General features: G+C 41.3%; 1 protein-coding gene across 1 annotated transcript in view; it reads left to right on the forward strand.

The window, feature by feature from the left end:
* The window catches only part of TMTC1 (transmembrane O-mannosyltransferase targeting cadherins 1), a 149,392-nt gene that overhangs the window by 69,084 nt on the left and 59,294 nt on the right, over positions 1-21,014 (forward strand). The window contains exons 8-9 of the mRNA XM_065682077.1: positions 4,527-4,716; positions 17,919-18,040. Coding sequence (XP_065538149.1) covers positions 4,527-4,716; positions 17,919-18,040 — 312 coding nt within the window. The remainder of the gene's footprint in view (positions 1-4,526; positions 4,717-17,918; positions 18,041-21,014) is intronic.

A 21,014-nucleotide genomic window follows, 5' to 3' on the forward strand; every position in this document is an offset into this window, starting at 1 on the left:
GAAGAAATCTATAACCTCAGTACCTGAGAGCTGGGGGGGGAAAAAGACATAAAATGCTGCAACATCAGAATGTAAATGAAACTCCTTATAAATGTCTATAAATGTATTCATTTTAGCTAGTCTCACGATCCTCTTGTGCTCTGATGGCCTGAGTTTGGCAGAGCTGAGACTAGGGCGTTTCCAATCTCATTAGTCTCTATTACAGCAAAGGGTAACAGGCAATCCCTCCCGCATTTTTCTGTTGCACTGTTTATGGCTTTTAAATAGTATCCTTTACTTTCATTTTTTGCAGCAGAAGCAATCAGTTCAGATAGTTGTTTTCTGCAACAGGTTCTATATATGAGTCATCTTGTATTTATGTCAAACAAAGCACACACAGTACATTTAAACTAAAAAATGCAAAACTAAACAAACTGAATTGCCATGACAACACCTGCTACCTACAGGAGGAGCTGTGCTTTTCCGAACATGCCAGAGATACTGAGAAGTGAAAAGAAACACTTGATACCCACTGAAACTTGCATTTCCGTGTTCAGCTTGCAAATTAAAAAGAATGACTCTGCTGTAATGCAAATGCCTAGGGAAAAACTGATTGCCAGTTAAGAGGCAGATTCTTCCAGTCACCTCACCAGTAATACTCCGGCTTGTCTGGGACTAACTGATAGACTGGGAGATGTTATAGGCAAGGATTTTTCTCCCTTGGAATTTCAGCAGACGTGAACAGCAGTGTAGTGAAGATCATTCATTTAAAATGTAATTCACTTAGTCAACTAATTAAAAGAAAATACTTTTGTTGCCATTTGCAGGTAGGCTGCTGAAATGCAATTAGCTCCTGGAATGATTCCAGGAATCTTCAGGTCTTCAAAATCTGCAGATTATTTCCTTGAGGTGTCAGCTTTGGTGAGAGGGTTCTTCTAAAGTTTCTTCTGCGTTTAGTTTTGTCCCTGGTTAGCCTTGTGATATGAGAGCCACACGGATGTAGAGGAATACCATGTGCTTTCGAGAGCTGTAAGTAAAAAGCAGCACTGAATTGACAGTAACTATTATTAGCTTCCTGTTATTTTTCTGTTCCTAGTATCTCGAATAGCGATAGTTTGTGCTTTATTTTTATACAGCCATCCATCACATTCAAGGACAGGTTACGAATACTGAAAGCATATCCAAACTTTTGCTTGGATCAGAGCTTGTTTTGCAGCTTACAAACACCTTCTAAAATCAGGCAGCACTTTCCCTGCGTCTTGCTTCTCTGCCTGCTGATGGCACTTGCACATTCAATGAGGGTGTTCAGGCTTGAAAACGAGACACATGGCCAAAGGGATCTTCAGCAGAGTGTCTGGAGAGGCCAACCAGTTGATCTTACATAGATGGTTAACAACTGTCACAGGCTTTAATGTAGTTTAGTGCTGGTGACAGAGTGTCTTTAAGAGACCAGTTATTGCTGTGATGGAACAGAGCAATTGCCCATCTCGTCTGAGACCTGCCTCTGGCAGCAAGTTGTGCGCATGGCTCCCAAGGAAGATGGAAACCCCACAAGCACATGGAAAGAGAGACTTGTTTACAGACTTTTCCTGATGAATGTGTTTCGTGGAGCGTGTTTTCTCATCTTCAACAGCAGCTTGTCCTAACTTTCCAGCAGAAATGCATTTAACAGACACTAATCTGGCTAGTTCCTTTTAAAATTTGTTAAACTGAATCAACTTGTTATGGAAACAAACTGGCTTTAGTTATTCTGTGCTGCATAATGATTTAGCAGCTCCTGCCTTATCAGTGAAGATCAGCTCCTGCCTTATCAGTGAAGATGCAGAAAAGCAACTAGACTGTTTTTAACTGCAATGCTGCAGTTTGCAAAGATCCCAAATGTCGTCTCATTCCTTCCTACCCCAACATCCCAGTCGGAGTAAGCAGGGGAGGGTTTCTGGTGTGTGTTGTGGTTTGCATACAGACTTCCATGTATATTGTGATGCTTACTGAGAATGTTAATATGCCAGGGCATAAAAGGGCACTCCCTCCAAAAACTCAGCTCTCCTAAGACATCAAGAGCAAAACTAACTCAATACTTGTGAAAATCCGAATATTCACTATTGTAACAACATCGTATGCCATGACATAGGAATGCTGGGGAGGGACTCTTCGTCAGGGACTGTAGTGACAGGACAAGGGGTAACGGGTTAAAACTTAAACAGGGGAAGTTTAGATTGGATATAAGGAGGAAATTCTTTCCCGTTAGGGTGGCGAGGCACTGGAATGGGTTGCCCAGGGAGGTTGTGAATGCTCCATCCCTGGCAGTGTTCAAGGCCAGGTTGGATGAAGCCTTGTGTGGGATGGTTTAGTGTGAGGTGTCCCTGCCCATGGCAGGGGGGTTGGAACTAGATGATCTTGAGGTCCTTTCCAACCCTAACTATTCTATGATTCTATGACACAGACTGACATAAATGGACATGCTTTTTCTTTTAGAAAGGGATCTCAGCTTGGCTTTTAAGTAAGTAGCTGTAAATAAATACTGGCAACCTTTTCTGAGCTGATGTTGTATTGAGGCTGATACAGAAGTCTCTTTTTTTATTGCGGCCAAGCAGAGGTGGGGCCAGGCCGCATGTACCATCAAGGAGTGAGCACCTCGGTGTGATTGAGTTCCATCAGATTTTGCATTGCTCTGTTCCTCTGTAAAGCAGGCCAGAAAATACGGGCTTTATTATTAGAAAAGGCATATTTGTTTCTTGAGAAATACTGAATGATCAAAATTGTAAGAAAAGTTTGAGTAAAATCAGATTGTGTTTTTGAGGGATGCTTTCTCATATAGAAACTGGCTTTTTAGTCACTACCTCTGTTAGAAGATGGATTTTCTCTTTTGCCCTTGTTTACTACCTTGGGATAGGGAAGGGGAGGAAAATGGGGGGATGGAAGAGAAATGTATCAAATATATGAAAACCTTCAAAATGTGGAAGTATTCCATTTTCCATCAGAACTGGGAGCTTAGAAAGATTTGTGGGGAAATGAGAATGTGCCTTGTCCACTGTTTACAACAAAATATTATTCCAGCTCTGTAAGCTCCCCTGCTTTTGTGTCACTGTGCTGCCAGAGATGTTTGGGGGTTTGGATGAGAAGAGAAACTGATACCCTAACAGTTTGTGGTTATTTAAAACTGTTTTCAGAAAAATCTAGGCCTGTTTCATCCCTGTGTCTTGGGCCAACATCCATCTAGGAAGCTCCTGCCTGCTTTGAGTCATATTTAGTTTCAGTGTCTTACCCTTTCTGCCACAAATACAGTATTAGTAAGTAGAAGGCGCTGCATTTTGACCCCAAAGAGGCATGTTAGTAAGTGGCAAGTGAAACAATCCTCTGTCTACATGGGTTGATCATTGTTATCATTTTAATAAACCTGCTAAGGTACCATGGCAACTTGGTGTGAAAACAACAGTCAGAGTAGTCTCAGATGGAAGAAATCTTATGCAGGATAGAATATAACTTAATTTCTTGAGTATTTGCTGTCATTGCTGCTGTGTACAATGTGGCTTTTTCCATTTGCAGACCAAGGAAGGGTTTATCTGTTCTAAGGCTGCCATAACTTTGCTTGTTTGACTTCACAGTTGCTGAAATGATCTCCAGCCTATTGCACACAAAAGTATATGAACTGCTTTATATGCGGTGTGAGGCAGATGTGCTTTTGGGCAAGTAGATGCCAAGCAGCAAAAAGCTGAGGGGAGATGGGATGTTGGTTTGATTTGACTTTTTTGTTTCTAGTTTTCTTTTGTTTCCTGTTTTCTTCAGCCCAGTCGCGCACATGCCGTTCTCATTCAGTCTTCTGAAAGCCCTGCATACTTCCCAAAGGGCAGTATGCTCCTCATTTCTATTCCCCGTTAATTTCCTCTCTATTGAGAATACTGATTGATGAAGATTACAACAATTTGAAAGGCTCCCTACTTCTCCATCATTTCTGTGGCACATCTCAGGCCCTACTAAGTGGTGATGGGATCAGCCAAGAATCACCTTGTGCGTCCTTTCTTCTGTATTTTCTCTCTGTGCTGGAATGCAAAGACAGATGGGTCTCGACTTTAATTGCTGAATATTACGCACATAGGAAAACTCCTAAACTTTAAGTCAAACCTAGCTAGAGGGATGTTTTGTATTGCAGGAGTGAAGCAGTGAAGTGTTTAACGGGTCAATATATGTATGTACCTGCTCAGTTATTCATTTATCGTTGAAGCAGGGAGGAAATCAGTTCAAATATCTAACATTCATGGGAGATAAAGATCTGTTAGTTTTCTAAAGGTTAGTGCACAGAAACCATGTAAATATTATTGATCTTATGTTATTTCTTTAAGTGACCTGTTGAAGTGCCCCTCACCTGTGTTAGCATCTCTTTGTTGATAGAGAGGTACTGTATTGCCTGTGTGTGTAGAGGTTTTTTAGCTTATTTGGTTGTTGGTTTTTTTCCCCCTTTCCCGTATAGTATATGGTAACAACCAAAGGAAAATGTTTCATGTGTTGGCAGTTATTCCATGTATTACATTGCCTGTGCTCTTTTGCAGGTTTCTGACTTACTCCTACCTTCTGGCCTTCAATGCATGGCTTCTGCTGGCACCCATCACCCTGTGCTATGACTGGCAGGTCGGCAGCATTCCTTTGATCGAGTCAATCTGGGATGCAAGGAACTTAGCCACCGTGTTCCTGGTACTGGTGATGACCTTACTGAGCCTACATTGCATAGCTGCATTCAAGGTAACACCAAAAAGTCACGCACTAGAGTGTTTTGTTTAAAATATTCTGTTTCCTAACCTACATATGAAATGGTCAGTAAGCACAAGTTTTCCTCTCAAATGCGTTGGACTGAGGTTAAAAAAAACCCTACTATATAACTAATGCAGGCAAGCTTCAAAGATGAAAATGTCCCCCTAGTTGAATGTCTCAGGCTCTAATTGGTGTGATTTGAGGGCAAAACTTTTCCTAGAGTCCTGCATTCAATTACCGTTAAGGATCCAAACCCACTGAAGTTAAGTGTCTCTGCCTCTGCCATAGTCATTAGGCTCTTTGTCACTTGCTTCAAACAGGACTGGGAACTGTCATCTGCAGAGTCATTTGAAAATAAAATCAATTACTGTATTCGTACCTCTGCTGTGCTTCTAAAAGCTAAACGTTGGATACATCTTGATGAGAAGATTTCTCATCAGTGGAGTAATCGAATGTGGGAAACCTGAAATGATCTGGAAGTTGTTATTTAGCGTAAATAATATAGATTGTAAGCCGTGCTTTGCAATTCAACATTTCAGATCCACCGTTAATCATATTGTGGATATGACAGTGAGGTTGTACTAGACTTGTCAGAGATCAGGCATGCACTTACATGGAATGTTTTTTTTGTGGATCATAGGTAATTACAAGATATTCCTCCTTCAGCGGTGTTGGAAGGAAAGTGCTGGTAATTATTTTTGGAATAGCACAAAAGTTTTTCTTCCTTAAATATACGCATCTTTGAAAAGCATAGTAGGGGAGTGTTAGGTTTTTAATGCATACGTTACGCTAAAATGTTCAGGTCGTGTACGTACTTCAGTTTACCCTGGCAGTCTTCCCTCTGCTCCTGAAAAGAGACAGAAAATGAACCAAATGGTTTGAGACTGCAGTCATTAATTTAGATTATACATTGACAGATGCTCCATGGGAAATATGGGAAAATACCCTATTAGATATTCACTAGTTCTTCCTGCAGGTTGTACACCATCTTGTATTCCTCCTGCTTTTATTACTCACTGCTAGAGATATTCAGAAGTGTTTGTATTAGACCTAATCCTGTTCCCATGGAAGTTAATGATAAAATTCTCATTAGCACAGTGCTGAACACTTCTGAAAAATATCCCGTATTCTTTGAAGTTTCGGTTGCTATCAGTGAGATTAATGTTGTTGGTTTGCTGGGGAAAAAAAAATCTTTCAGGATTATGCAAAGACATTTGATATTATTTTATTTTGGGTGAAACGATAATCCAGAAGGATTCCTTTGGGTAACTGAAGTATTTGTCTTCTGTCAAGCTGCAAAACAAAATATTTCAAGGCACTTTGTGCATTAAGTGCCTGGATTTTATAATATTTTTATTCCTTCTGGCCTTTTTCTTAAAGGCAAAACAATTCAGTGTGAATTTATGAATACCACTGTTTGATTTGAAATGGCAATTTCCTTTTTTTTTTTTTGTTGTGCAATAACTTCACTGCTTTGCTCTTAACCACTGTTAATGTAGCATTAAACAATGTGATTTTCACTCTTCGGGCATTTAGTTGCTGGATGTTTTGAAATTCATCTTGTAGATTCTTTTGTGTTTATCCTTGAAAACCCCAAACATGGAGTAAATTGGATCTGAAGTGATCTGCTTTTGTGGCTAACCCAAGTGAAGCCAGAACCACCACCTGTTCTTGACAAAGTGCTGTAATCAGTCTCTGCTCTGCTTTCCTACAAACCCACCATAAGCATGGAAGTGGTAATGGTTCCTCAGGGTCAACGTGCTTCCCCCAGCCCTAGTTTAATTAGAGATAACTGAAATAGTCTGCTTTTCAGGAAATTCTAAATTTCGGAAGCTGTTTTCTCTTTCATGTTTAATGATTCTCATGACTATGGTGATACTGCCATAAGTGATATGAAGGTGATTGTGCTGAGTAGCGTGCATTGTTGAGGAAAGCAAACAGTAGGAAGAGACACATTTCCTGGAAATGCATTATCCCATTTGGCTTTGGACACTTTCGGGAATATCTTCTACAGCGAGGAGGGGGAAGTTCAGGTCACATGAACTGCGGGCACAATTGTATTAGGCTCTTAAGAAAGCTTCTTTCCAAATGCAACAGCCTCTCACACAATACTGCTCCCCCAAGAAAAACCATCCTTCTGTCAAGCCCCAGACAGGCTATTTCTCAGTATTTTGCAGGTTGTAGGCAGCATGACACACATCAGTTGATTTTTCACATTGCATAAAGTAAGAAATTCTGCATTCTTTCTGAAGCAAACACACAGAACTGTCCTAGCAGCCTTTTTTTCTCATTTTTCATTGCAAAAGCTAACCTGGAAGGAATAACTTGCGATTTTCTAAGGAATGGTTTTAGAATGAACAGGCATGCAGTTTGTGTGTGCCTTTCATTTGAGTGTGCAGGTATGCAGGGCTAAGAGAGGAAAAAGCTTCATATTTGTTCTCACTGGCACTGACACTTTCTGTGGCACAGAGAATGGAAATGCTAGAAATTATTTTGGCAGGAGTGAATACATTTGTGCATTGAACACAACTGATTTTCAGTGGTAAGAGGCAATGCGTGTGTGTCCAAGCAAGCTCACAGGAGACTTGCAGAATATATTACATGGAATGTAATTAAGAGAATGCATGTATTGGATTTCTGCCTTTGTTGCCTTTGAATTTTAAACAGGCCTAATTTGTTGTTGACGTTTGTGATTACGGTAATAACCCTGTTGTTAGGCATGTGTAGTGCTGATAAAAGACATCTAAGGCAAGAAGCTTTCTTGTTCCATTTCATTTTGAGAGCGTTGTTATACCTCAGAAGGAGAGGAAACAGTGCAAGGTTTCTACCCATAAGCACTTCACTTGGAATATGTCTGTTACTAGATGGAGGTGTTCATGCTCCTGTATGAAGAGAGGCTAAAAAAGTTGGGGCTGTTCAGCTTGGAGAAGAGAAGGATGCATGGAGGCCTCATAGCAGCCTTCCAGTATCTGAAGGGGGCCTACAAGGATGCCAGAGAGGGACTTTTTATCAGGAACTGTAGTGATAGGAGAAGGGGTGGTGGGTTTAAACTAAAACAAAGGAGATTCAGGTTAGACACAAGGAAGAAGTTCTTTACTGTGAGGGTGGTAAGACACTGGAATGGGTTGCCCAAAGAAGTGGTAAATGCTCCATGCCTGGCAGTGTTCAAGGCCAGGACAAAGCCTTGGGTTTCATGGTCTAGGGTGAGGTGTCCCTGCCCATGGCAGCAGGGGTGAAACTAGATGATCTTAAGGTCCTTTCCAACCCAAACCATTCTATGATTCTATAAGAAAGCTCTCCAGTTTGTTATTGTTTGGAGAGAGAAACCTCCCTTCTCATCCTCCTCATGCACAGTCACTGTTGTCCTCCTTCTTTCTTAATGAGGAAGTCATTGAAAAATTGCTCTGTGAATTTCTTGTATATAACTTTCATTCGCTGGGTTGTTTTGTTTGTGTAGTGCTGTTTCCTTTAGCTTATTGGCTAAAGAGCTCCCTATGAGCAGCTCCTCAAGAAGGACTTGTTACTCTGCAGTGTTTAGGTGCACAGCCATGCTTATCTCTTGCTGTAGCCATCCGTACCACACATGACTATTTCCATCTTCAGAATGCCTGAGAAGAGTAAAGAGAAGGCCTGCTCCTTGTATCTCCCACTGTTGGACTAAGGGACCTTGCTGTCATCCGTGGCCAAGACTTTTCCATAGTGACATAGTTCCCTGGTGTCTAAGCTGCAGTCCATCATTAAGCAGCTCTTGAAAACTTTGATACTTGATTTTTTTACTACGCAGATGCCAGGCATGCTCTGCAAATTTGCCTCTCTCAAGATGTTCTAGTCAAGGTGTCAGGAGTCACCAGAGGGTCTTGAAATCCTCAGGTTCTGTTCAGCTCTTTGCAATGAACTTCCCCTCCCTGTCTGGTTGGGCTTCAAGTGGCATGCAGGGGATGTGACAAAGGCTGGGGATGCTATTGCAAATACCTGCATCCCAGAGAAATAACGATAGGTGGGAAAAGAGAATGAGATTTGTACATTGTTCATTTTCAAAGACAGCCTCAGCTGCAAGGCATGGATGTTGTCTGTCTTCCAGCTTTGGGACTAGGAAGATTAAAAAAATACCAGTGAAATGGATGAAGCACTCTTTTTGGTTGCCAAGCACACCAGTTACAAGGCCAGAAAAATAATGTCTGAAGCTTCAAATGGCCACTAGCGTACCCAGGGGCCCATAATGCCGCCTTCCTATGCTGGAAGAAATGGCAAGCACCTGGTGAACTAGAGAGAGGACAACAATTCTTGGTGTATTGTCAGGACAACAGTTTTTTCTTTGGCATTCATAATAATTCAATAAGCATGAAAGGAAGACCCTTCAGATGTTTAGAAGGCCACTCTTGAGTGGCATTTCTAGGAAGCTGCTTCATTAGCAGTGTGATTAAAATACAGCTTGTCTTGTAGTTGTAGCTGTGAAGCTACAGAGCACATGATGGATCAAATTCCTCTTTCTATATGGTACCTGATATATGGAGGGCCGATAGTGGGAAAAGTCATGTGTGTGTGATGGGGTAATTCAGAGCAAAGTGATCTGAAAAAACAGTTTGAAACAGTAGCTTTGGTACCTGACCAGTCTTGGGGGGGGAATGTATTGTGCTTCAGGCTGCTTGGTCCTTGTATTGCATTTATACTCATGACCAGCACATGGAGGTACCTTATGGTGGTTCACAGCACCTTCTACTTCCTCAGCAGTAACACATAACGACACGCAGCAGTTTGCTTATGTCTGAGGGAGTGCTACTTATGCTTCACATTAATAAAAAAATTATCTGTAGCGTCCTCTAGGATAAACCTTTTTAAAGAACATGCTTTGCTGCTTTCCGATGTGGCTACACGTGATACAGGAAGTTGTGATGTTTTTCAGTTTATATTCAAATATTACAATGTGACCGGGATGTATATTATTATCCTGATCATTCATATGCTACAGTTGGTTGTTTTTTACGTCAGGTCTAATTTTAAGGTAGTGCTGCTTCTTTACATTTCTATGCATAGTACTTCTTAGCCAAAAGAAGGCATATTATAGCAAAGTATTATGACTTCAATTTGTGCTGTAATTGGCACCATATTGCCATTTATCTGGTGGTTTGTATGTATGAATATCATCTAAGCATATTCCTCAGTCACACGCAGACTATATTTCTTAGCCGACAATGTTTAATACCATCAAGGAGAGAAGTGCATTTGCATCTTCTCTTTGTGTGCATGTTTCTGTTGTTTTTGCTAGAACTCATTATGTATATTCTGTCGTGCTATTTACTTTACCCTGCACTCCTGAGACCTTTGCCTCGTTTCCCAGGTTTGGCATTTCATTAATAAATCACAGCTTACAGACCTTTCTGGGGAACAATTGCCTTTTGTAATATTCTACAGTAGTACACAGTTAGAAAGTATGTCTAGCAAGATTCATATGCCACAACACTTCTAGAACAATACCTGCTTCAAAGGCACAGCAAGGTGAATAAGGCTATTTATTGACGGAGTCTATCAGACGACCTGGAAACCACAGTCATTTTCATAAAAGGTCCATTTAAAATAAATCCTGCTTTCATTTTCCTGAGGGCTCACTTGAATTTCTTCCACACACAGAGAAGGTCAGGACTGATGCTCTTAATCCTTAGCAGCAAGGTTTTTCTGTGCTACTTCTGTTGCTAATATTTGCTGCGGGGAGAGAGTAATAAGCCAGAAAGACTCTGTTTAGTGGAAGCTGGAGGAAGGGGGAGGAACGCCTTGTAGGTGCCCTGTGTGTCTCACTGGCCATGTTTCTGCTCTGTTGAGTGCTGCAAGCAGATCAGGTGTGGATTCCTGGTGGTGCTGGGAGAAACAGAAAAGCCTTCCCAGGGTGCTTGCTGTGCCAGCTGACACTCAAGTAGAAGAAGGAACCTTCCTCTGTCTGTATGCCGTTGCTGTTCTGAATTAAAAAAGCAAACACAAGAGCTGTCAAAATACCTTTTGCTTCAGGTTTGGCTTTTTTTTCCTGGTAGATGTTTGAAATACCAGGTTTGGAGTGTGGTACTCTGAATAAATATAACGATAGCTGAAGTAGTTCTGATTTGGCTCACCGTAAAGATCCTGATAAATGGGTTCTCTCCTACAGGAGTTTTCTCACCCTAGGTGGGTCATTTTCATAGATTTAGGTAGTTCTGCCATTATCAGCATATTAACTCTGAATTACTATGTTGTCAAAGATACTCTTTTTGTTTCTACCATTTTCTTCTGGCTTGAGTTAATATTTCAAGGCCCACTGATGGCTGAAAGGTTTTTTGAGTGACACAATAGTAGGCATAATAAGAGAGGGTAGGTGGAATTGAGGACTAGGAAATTTATAGCTGGGGGCGATAATGATACTCATTGTGGCTATTTGGTCTTAAATGTTTGAGTGCCAAGCTCTTGTGTAATTTTTGCTAGGATCCTCTTGTTATGCGTTACCTCTCAAGAGCAAACACACTGTGAACAGAGTTGCTTTCCAGACAACATGCTTTTACGTACTGCAAGCAGTGAGCATGTGTTTAAATTTCATGGGTTTTTTCCTTCTTTTTTCCCCCCCATGTAGTGAAGCAGCCTGCTGTCACAGAATGCAAGGGAAGAGCAAAAAACAACCTTAAGGTCAAAAGCATTATTCTAATTCCTGGAGCAATTTACTGACTTTCCTGTTTCCTTTTGGAATGTTCCACTTCTCTTGCGAAGATGTATGTGCTCCTGCATCTTGCTCGAATCGGTTTGTCAGGTGGTATTAGAGGTTGCAGAGATTAGGAACTGGGAAAATGAGTTTATATCTTCAGGGAATTTTGGAAACCTGAGTAAGAAAGACCTTACACAACTGAATGGGTGGATAGCTGGGGACTACAGGGGAAAAGAAAGCAGTAGTTATCAAAATTTTACTGTAAGATACTAAAATAAAAGCTGAAGTATCAGTAGAATGTACTTCTGTGCCTTGCTGTGGGTTATGAAATTGGGAAAGGACTGCTTTCTGCTTTTATTCTGCAATTGAAAGCCTGAATTCCAGAGCTGTTGAGCATCCCCAGTTCTCAGTGACGTAACTAAAGCTTTAGGCATTCAGCATTTGCACAAGTAGGCTGTTTTATCTACTGGTACAAACCAGTACTTGCTTCCTTCTGGAAATGCAAAGTGAACAATCTCGTTAAAGTGGTCTGAGATATGTGTCCAGGATTTCTCTTCAGATAAGCCTGGGTCAGGAAGTCAGTGATACTTTCGAGGGTTTTGATTTGTTTTCTGACTGGTGTATGTTTGCCTGTACCCCAGTTCCTGCATAGGTGCTGCTGCTGGTGAACTGGAAAGTAGTTTTTGTGTTGCTGGATGCTTCAAATAGGATCAACATGTCACATAATTAATAAGCAGTTAGTAGTGATGGTCGAATAAGTGTTGGAAATCCCCATGGCTTTGGACTGTCTGTGAAATACATTTGCTTAATTGTAGTCAGTAGTAACTGGGTGGTTTTGTCAAGACTTAGATGATCACCAAGGAAAATAGAGCTATTTTAGGAAGACAGTAAGTTGCTAAAGACTGGCATTCAAGCAGCTGGCGCTGCTGAAGATGATGGGTTTTTTTATGAGGTGGAAGACTAAAACTCCTGATAAATTGAAGTGATTACAGAATTTGTGGCTTTTTGTAGGAACAGGCTGATCAAGCCTACTGTCTGAGCCAGGTTTAGAGCTGTCCCTTACCAAATGTCTGAGTTTTTCAGACCATCTGTTGACGCCTGATGTTTGGCACATGGGAAGTGGTGGCACAGGCAGCAGAGCAAAATAGCCACAGGTTCACAGTGCCCTTCTGTCTGGCCACAGAACATAAAGATGTATTTGTCCCATCTGATTTCCGCTGGTGACCTGAGGGAGACCATGTTGATGGAACATGGAGCATGGTACAGCTCTGCCATGACCCATTTGGGCCTGCACCAGTAAGGCAGGACTTGGGAACACCCAGTGCTTGCTTCTGCAAGCTTTGCTTCAGCTGTGAAGGAATGAAGACCAAGGGTTGGTTCCTGATTAGCTTAAGTTTGTTTTTTATCACCTTGTGCAAGAATGCAGTGTGAATTTGAAATGTCCCTTTTATGTTTGCTACCATATATGTGGAAAGTGCAAGAGTAGGTGCTTGCAGATCCTGACCTCTTGCCAGGTGAGATGCTGCCAGTGATTTGGTGCAGGCAGATGAGAAGTCATGTTGCTGAGCTGCTTGTGGCTTCACAATGGACTGGTACAACTGTACCACTCTTGGTACATGAATAAAGTTTGTGTGTAGTTTGCGCTAGCAGTTTGCACAAATGGATGTTAGGAGTAAACTGAAAAAATGTAATCCTCTGCCTGTGGTCTACAGTCAGTCATGTAGTTTCTTTGGATTTCTGTGTCTCTTTTGATGGACAATGCACTTACCTCCTAGGCCTGCAAGCATTTAAAAACGTGTAATAGCAATCATTGCTTTTATACAGTCATGCACTACCAACTTTCCTGGATACCAGCTTTTCTGTGCTCGCAGTCAGATGTTCCAAGCATAATATCTCACTGGCTGCAGTGGACCATCCAGAGCTCACTGGCAGAGGGTGATTTATCCTTTTGGTAGGAAGGAAGTCTTTATTGCATGGAGCTCTTGGTTCTAAATGGTGGAGAGGTAACGCTTGCCTCATTCTCAAAATAAACTACTTAAGAGGAAGGAATTGAACCCATTTGATTGCCACCTTCCCATCAAACAGGCAGGCACATATAAACACCTTCAGAAGTATTCCAAGGTAGAACAGAATTTGCTTGGACTTGTTTGCCCAGATGCTGTCTCCCCCAAGGTGCAACTTTGTCCAGCTGACAGGAGGGTTCTCCTCACAGCTCCGCTTTCCAATGCCTCAGCCCTTGGAGGTGCCAGAGGATGTGAATGCGTGCAAGACTTAACGGATCTGGCACCTCAGACAATGTTTCCTCAAGGGGAAACACAGCAAATTTACAGTGGGCTTATGCAAGTCCACAGTTTATGACAGGTATGTCAACGTAATCTGCATACCTCCTGCGCTTGTACTTTGTAGGCTTTGGCTTGTAGAAGACTTGTGATCTAACAGTAGTCAGCAAATAATCTAACTGTAGTCAGCAAATATTTATTTGTAGCACAGAAATATGTCTTGTATGTAATACGAGAAGTCCTCTTTCAGTTGTAAACTGAGGATTTTCTTCTTTTTCCCCCAAATTGCCAAAGAAGTAATTTTTGAGATTTATTGTTGTTTCAGTTGATTTTCGTCTTGAATGGATTCTTTCCTATTTTGTTTGAGATAGTGTGGCAATTTTCTTTTCTTGCCTTTGGGAGAAAAAAGTGGTGTTCTTTCGTTCTTCAAGTCTATGAAAAGTAGCAGGTTAAAAAAGTTCTTCTTTATTGTTTTTTGGCTTGGTTTCTTGGGTTTTGTTTGTTTTTGTAACAATATAGTGAAGGCCTCATTGTAATTAGAGGTAGATGTTGGCTTGTCTTTAACAAAAGGAATCATTCCAAGGTTAAATCAAAAGTGGGCTTTTTTTACCCCCAGAGAATTCTGTGACAGATAGGAAGGCAAGTTTGTATTTCCAAAAGAAAGCACTACCTTTAAGAGGAAGGGAGATGTGTCTCTGTAGAAGGAGTGAAGTGATCTGTAACTTCTATACTAGCTCTTCTTATTTTAAGGAGAAGGGAAGACAAACAATATTGCCTACTACTCTTTAAAAGTTTTGACTACTGCTCCAGGCTGTCTTTAGCTCAGCTGTCTCTTAAGTGAGCTCCTATGATCAGAGTAGTTAAACCAAATGAACGGTCACAATATGTTTTTGTTTGTTTGCTTGTGGGTTTTTTGTTTTATTCCCTTAAATCTGTAACAAGCTACATGTTGGGTTGGGTTTTTTTTCCTTTAAAAAACACGACATCTATGGCTTGTGTTGGATGGAAGATCCTGCTGCCCTCTGTTCCCGCAGCCCTACAATACCAGTCTCCAACATTCTTGCGCCATTCTGTTGTGCTTGTCTACTCATTTGTAAATCTATCAGTCCCTTCAGGGGAGAAGGAGGATTAAAAGGTGAATCTACTAAGTAAATTTTGATAGGGGAAGAAGATAAAGGAAAATATGGTGTCTTATGAGACTTGTGCTGTTAGCTTTTAGCCGTCTACAGTTATCACCTGCGATACACAGAATCCTTTCAACATATCATGGTTGCATTTCTGGCCTTTTTTCTGTTTTCTCTTAGCTGCCTAGGTGAGTGGATGTTAGCCCTTGCTGGGAAGGTAGAGATGGATAGCTCTGCTGTGTCACCAGCCCTCACAAGGCTGGGATAGAAGAATGTTCAGTTCTTCCATCAGGGCAAAGGCCGGTTTTGCTCATTATCTAATCAGTCAGTAGAAACTATTTAGGGAAATGAGAAATAAGGTCTGGCTGAGAATAGGATGATTTTTTATTCCAGTATAATTTCCGAACTGTGGGCAGGGCTTCCTGCCCAGGGGCTCTCCCCAGCCTCTCCTCCGGACAGGGCCCAGCCACAGAGCCAAGGTGTCAAATACATGAAATATCTGTACAAATTTTGGGAAAGTTAATGGCTTGGTAGAGGAGAGAAACCCAAACTGAGCTCTGGAGTGACCGCAGCATGAGCTCAGCAGTTTGACCTGTTGGCTTGCAAGCAGCAAAATCAGGTAAATCTGGCCCTCAAGAACCACCTCTTCACAAAAGCCTCAGCCTGAACTGAATGCTTTTAAAAGGGTACTGCCAGATGGTTCTTGTTTCAGAAACAGGTATCACTAAAGAGGGCTCTGCTGCTCTGGGAGGCTGGTTTGTGAGTTGCTGGGCTCTTGTCTCTGAGCCATGCCTGAGGGACTGAGCTGGCAGCCCCCAGTGGCATTAGAGTGTGACTTGTGGGGAGAGAAAGGGCATGCAATGCCATTTTCTCCTTCAGCCGAGATAATTCCTACATTTTCTTTTTTCCCATTTCGTGTACAGGTTTATTTATTTTTCTCCAGAATTCAGTTTCGTTTGCTTATCTGCAGTGCTGCAGCTTTGAATAACACTGTGTCCTTCTTAGAGATGCTAACCAGAGGTTGCTTTCCCAATTACTGACTTAATGAACAACAACTGGAGAAATACTTGATAGCTGGTTCATTTGAAATCAAGAGCATATCTTAGGGACAGAGAACATTCTATGCAATAGCAGTGCATTCCTTTTGGTCCAACATACCTTTTTGTCTTTGTTGTTAAACCCCCAGAATTAGACCAGTGACAGCAAATGGGCACCATAATTAGGCCAGACAAGGTGGCAAGAGAGTGTCAAATAGCAGGAAAGAAATGAAGTATATGTCCAGAACTGGGTGGCAGGGAAGTTGAAGTTGAGCTAGAACTGATAATTTTCATTCAGAGTTGAGTAATCATTTTTAATCCTCTTTCCTTTTTCCCATTCAATTTTCTATTGTAATTAAAAGCCAAATTGACCATTACCAGTCATCTATGCTCATCAGTTTTATGGATTGGTGTCAGCTTCAGTGCTGGGAATAATGTATTTTAGGTGGTGGTGTGACTGCAAGAAGGCAGTAATAACTCTCATTTCCAAGACACCGAAGGAGTGGATAATAGAAGCAGGTAAACGTGGTACTCTATAAAGCAGGTATTGATAAAGAAGTCTGGAGACGTAAGTTCTTCTCCTCTCACTGCTTCATGTTTCTTCATTGAACCAGGGGAAGTCAATGCAGTTTTTTGTGATCCTGTAGTTTAGCTCCTTGAAAGCAATATCAGCGCCTCCTGATACCCTTGCATTTGGTAACCATAGGGAACACTCATTGTTTTTCCCAGAGAGTGGATAAATATATTTTAATACTGGGACGTCTGAATTTCAGCCACTGACTAGGCCAGTGGTAACTGGTGTCTGTAGCTGTGCCAAAGCAAGACAGGTTATACCGCTTGGTCCCACATCACTGATCAGGCTCCATTCCTCTACTCAAAAATCTTGTTCAATGTTTCTAAATTTAGATCCCTTCAGTAAAGAAAAGTCAGTTTGCTCTCCAAAGTTGAGAAATTGCCCCCAACAATTAGAAAGTGCTGCAACCATTAAGTGATTCTGGTTGCATCTGTTTCTAAGCGTGACAAAGCTTCTCTCAATGGCTGCCAAAGGGTGCTGCAGCAGCTCATGAGGCAGTGGTATGGCAGGGCAGGAAGGCGCAGATGTCTGCCTGGGTGATTTAACAGACCCAGTGCTACACTTCTGTTAGCCTGATGATGTTCTTTGGTATCGCTGACAGAAAGCATGAGCTTATTCACCCTCTTGGGGTGGAGCTAAATTAACATTCCCAAGGAGGCTTGGGTCTCCCTATGGCTGCAGCAGCGGCTGCTCCTAATGGCATCCTGAGAGGCTTGTGTTGGCCGTGCAGATCACAGTTGATTTGAAGTGCATGTGGCAATTCAATTTCTCCTCAAAGAGCAAGCCAACAGCAAAGCGAGCTCAAGTTAAGGGCATTAACTGAGCTCAAGTGAAAGATGTTAATTTTAGCATCTAGCATGTTTCAAATTTCCAACTCTGTGTGAGCATGGAGACCTTGTGTGCGAAAGTATCATTACAAGTTTAGATGTTGTCTCCAAAGGGATAAAATGACTGCATTGATATGCCATTTGGGGCTAGTTTTCTTCACACAAAATGTGACTGATTGAACAGCTTTTTCTCAGTTAATAAACATTCAGGTTTGAACACAGCAGTCTGTGTGTGCAATATGTGTTTGTGTGTTTACATACAGCCAGAGTGTGGTAGACATGCTAATGTATACGTACACGCTATTCTAAACTTATGTATTACCCATTTTAGAATCATAGAACGGTTAGGGTTGGAAGGGGTCTTAAAGATCATGGGGTATATTTTAAGCGTTACTTATGCCATCTCAAGAGAGCTGTATACAATAGAGCTGACCTTGGAAAAGATACCAAGGATAGTAATACACACTGTGGTTAGTGTTTGTGCACTTCCTGGACATATGAGAAGCACAAACAGTGTGTTTATATAGAAGAATAGCATCTTGAAATAATTTCTTTTAAATGCAAAACATATCAAATATTAATCTAAGTTGCCTTTTTCATGCATAAGAAACTCAAAAGGAAAGGGGAAAGTTAGTGGTGAATTAAGTTGGATTTGTTTAGTTGATATTTGTTTAATTTTGTGTTATTGCAGAAACTGGAACACAAAGAAGTTTTGGTTGGCTTGTTGTTCCTGGTTTTCCCATTCATCCCAGCCAGCAACCTCTTCTTCAGGGTGGGATTTGTGGTGGCAGAGCGAGTCCTTTACATGCCGAGGTAACTATTGCAATTGAATTCCTTTCTAATGAGACCACCATCCCCTTTTGTAAAAGCAGGCACAATTGCTTCTTTCCTTTTACAATACTTCAGACATTATATTGCTAGTCAGCGTGCTCTCTACCTTTCAGTTTTGGTGTGAGACATTTTATAGTTGGTTGAGAGCAGGTTTTTTTGCTGTGCCTGAAACAGCTCAATACAGAGATTAGCTGTTGTTTTTGAAGACAGACCTCCAAGACTCTCTTTCTTAGTAGTATTACCAATTTACATTGTTTAATGTCTTTACCTTAAGGAAAGCAGGTGAAAAGTTAATCTGTAACATTTTTATTCTGGTGTTGCTCAGCTTTCCCACTACATTAGGTGGTCAGTACAAACAAAGGTGACTTGCTGTCTTAAAAGGGTGCTGGCATCAGTTGTGAAAATACGCACATGACCTCCTGCCTCTAAGCTATTGACTGCATACACATCTAAGAGGGCAGGATTTGCAGTTGTTGAAGAGGATGAAGAAAAGCCAGCCACTTCTCCATCCCTCAGCCTCTGCCCTGGGATTTCTCTCAGCTTCCAGTCTCTAACAGTTATCACTTCAGCAGTCTGGGTGCTTCTGATTACATTTACTCAAGGACAACTTGGTGTCCCTACTTCTGACATCTCCACAGTACCCAGCCCAGACGCTGAAGTGGCAGTAAGAGGACGTTCATCCAAGATGCACCAGACATCCCTTTTCACAGAATCATGGATGGTTGAGGTTGGAGAGGACCTCTTGAGGTCATCTGGTCCAAACCCTTTGCTCAAACAGGGCCACCTACAGCCAGTTGCCCAGGACTATGTACACACAGCTTTTGAATATCTCAAAGGAGAGAAACCCCACAACCTCTCTGGGCAATCTGTGCTGGTGCAGTTTGTTCCAGCTATGAGTATAAATGGTTGTTCTTGGATGCTGCAAGTCAGAAAGCCCAATTCTGTCCATGGGTACAGAAAGTCAGCATCTGTTATCTCTAGTGGTAACTGCCATTGTGGAGCTCTTGAAAAAGCACAAGTCTTCAATTTCACTCTGGATTACTTTGTGATAACCGAAACAATAGTTTTATCCCACAAAATGTTTAAACTGTATTCCTCAGAAAACATGGATCCAAAAATCGTAAGAAAAATGCTTACAGGTAGTCTTTTGCAAAGCTGTATGCATATTCTGATCATCATTTGTATAAGCACTATCACAAAAGGGCTACTTGTTGGTGTAAAACTCAGGCTGTGTGGGAGCTGTTGCATTTATTACAAGCTTCTCATGCAGTTAGACTGGATCTCTGTGCTCTGCTATATACTCATATGCTTTTTGGGTCAAATCCTGCAGATTTCATTCACATCCCTAGCATTGCTTTTGTTTGCTGAGAGGATACCTGAAAGTATAGTCAGTGAAAGTTGTTCCTTGGTGTTATTTCGCAAATGATACCCTCAACTAATGGATCCTGCACCATTTCAAATTAACTTGGAAATCAGATTGCTTTAAATTCATGTAACAGAAAATGAGGAAACACATGAAAGCGCAAAGCTATTAAGGAAACAGCTGAATGCAGGGCTGTGTTGAGTGGTTGCATTTCTGAATCTCAAAAGAACTGCAGAAAATACTTCAGCCGTCAGCAGTTCCTCGTCCTCCTCCAGATGAGACTGCTGATATAATGAGAGGAGGGGCAATGAAGAAGAAAAAAGGATATGTTTGTGCAGAGAAAATTAATCAGCGTTAACATGTGTGCATATAGTTTGTATAATGCTTTTCATCTCCCTGAGGGCTTTGCAAATATATGACCTACAAAGTAGGCAATTGATAGATCCTGTTGTTTTGGTTTATTTCCAGGCAGGAAAACTGAGGTAGACGATAGATTAAATGATATTTCTGGAGTAAGTCTGTGTCAGAATTCCCTGATATCTCATACTTTGCTCAGATCACTCATGTTCTGCTTTGCAATATTTAGTTTTTGCTCCTACCCCAGGCTGGCAGGCAGCTGGCATGAAAAGGGAAGGCAAACTCTGGCAGTTTATGGGAATGGTGGGCTGTTTAGTTTCTAGCACAAGGATCTTGAGAGAGCTGAGCTCTTGGCTACGAGTTACTGAGAAATGGTAACTCTTGCATCCTGTGGGTGCAAAATGACATGAGTGGTGAGGGGAGCTTCTGTGAGCGTTCATGACTATGGAAGAACAAAAATACTGTGGAGGGGGTTTGTTTGGTTTCTGTTTGTTTGTTTATTCCTCCCCCACCTTGGGAGCATGGCAGTTTAATAACGATGGCTTTAGGAAACACTCATGTTCTTTATTTAGAACAGCCTTTAGCAGCTTTCTTATGTTACGTCTTGAAAAGGGATTTTCTTGTTCTTTACTATTCCTTCCCTAAAACTCAAGTTAGCACGTCAGAGGTGGTTGTTCAGCTATATTTAGACAAAAGTTCTCAATTAGGTAGAGAGAACTCGATGATCTATGGTTTTGGGCTTACGCTGGAAGGTGCTTTTCTATCTCTGTTTCAAGTAATAGCCTTTTATTAGTACTTATGGATGTGACAGTTGTATATGCATGTCGCAGCCTGAAGCGCTAATTCAGTGTTGTACAGTAGTTACCTGGGCAAAATGTCAAGCATTTTCTTTTCAATCTAAGTTAAGTAAGGACCCAAGGATTTATGTAAAAGATGTTGTAAATAGCAAGGAACAGGGAATAAGCCTTTTGCTTGATGTCTAATTATATGGCTGGGCCTTGCCTTCTGGGGATTGATGAGTATTTGGAACAATTCCTCTTCTGTCTGCAAGCTGTGCCTCAGGGGAGAGGGATATAAGCTAAGTCAAAATGGTTGAATGTTTTCTTTAATAGGCTTTAGCAAACCACAAATATTTGGAGAAAATATTTCTTGTATTTAGTTTTTATTTGGGGCTTACAAGCACTTATTTGTTAAAATCAGGATTTTTTAATAATAGCATTACTTTAGCCTGAAAAA

Source organism: Lathamus discolor, chromosome 1 (assembly GCF_037157495.1).
Source record: "Lathamus discolor isolate bLatDis1 chromosome 1, bLatDis1.hap1, whole genome shotgun sequence".
In the NCBI taxonomy this organism is placed as follows: Eukaryota; Metazoa; Chordata; class Aves; order Psittaciformes; family Psittacidae; genus Lathamus; species Lathamus discolor.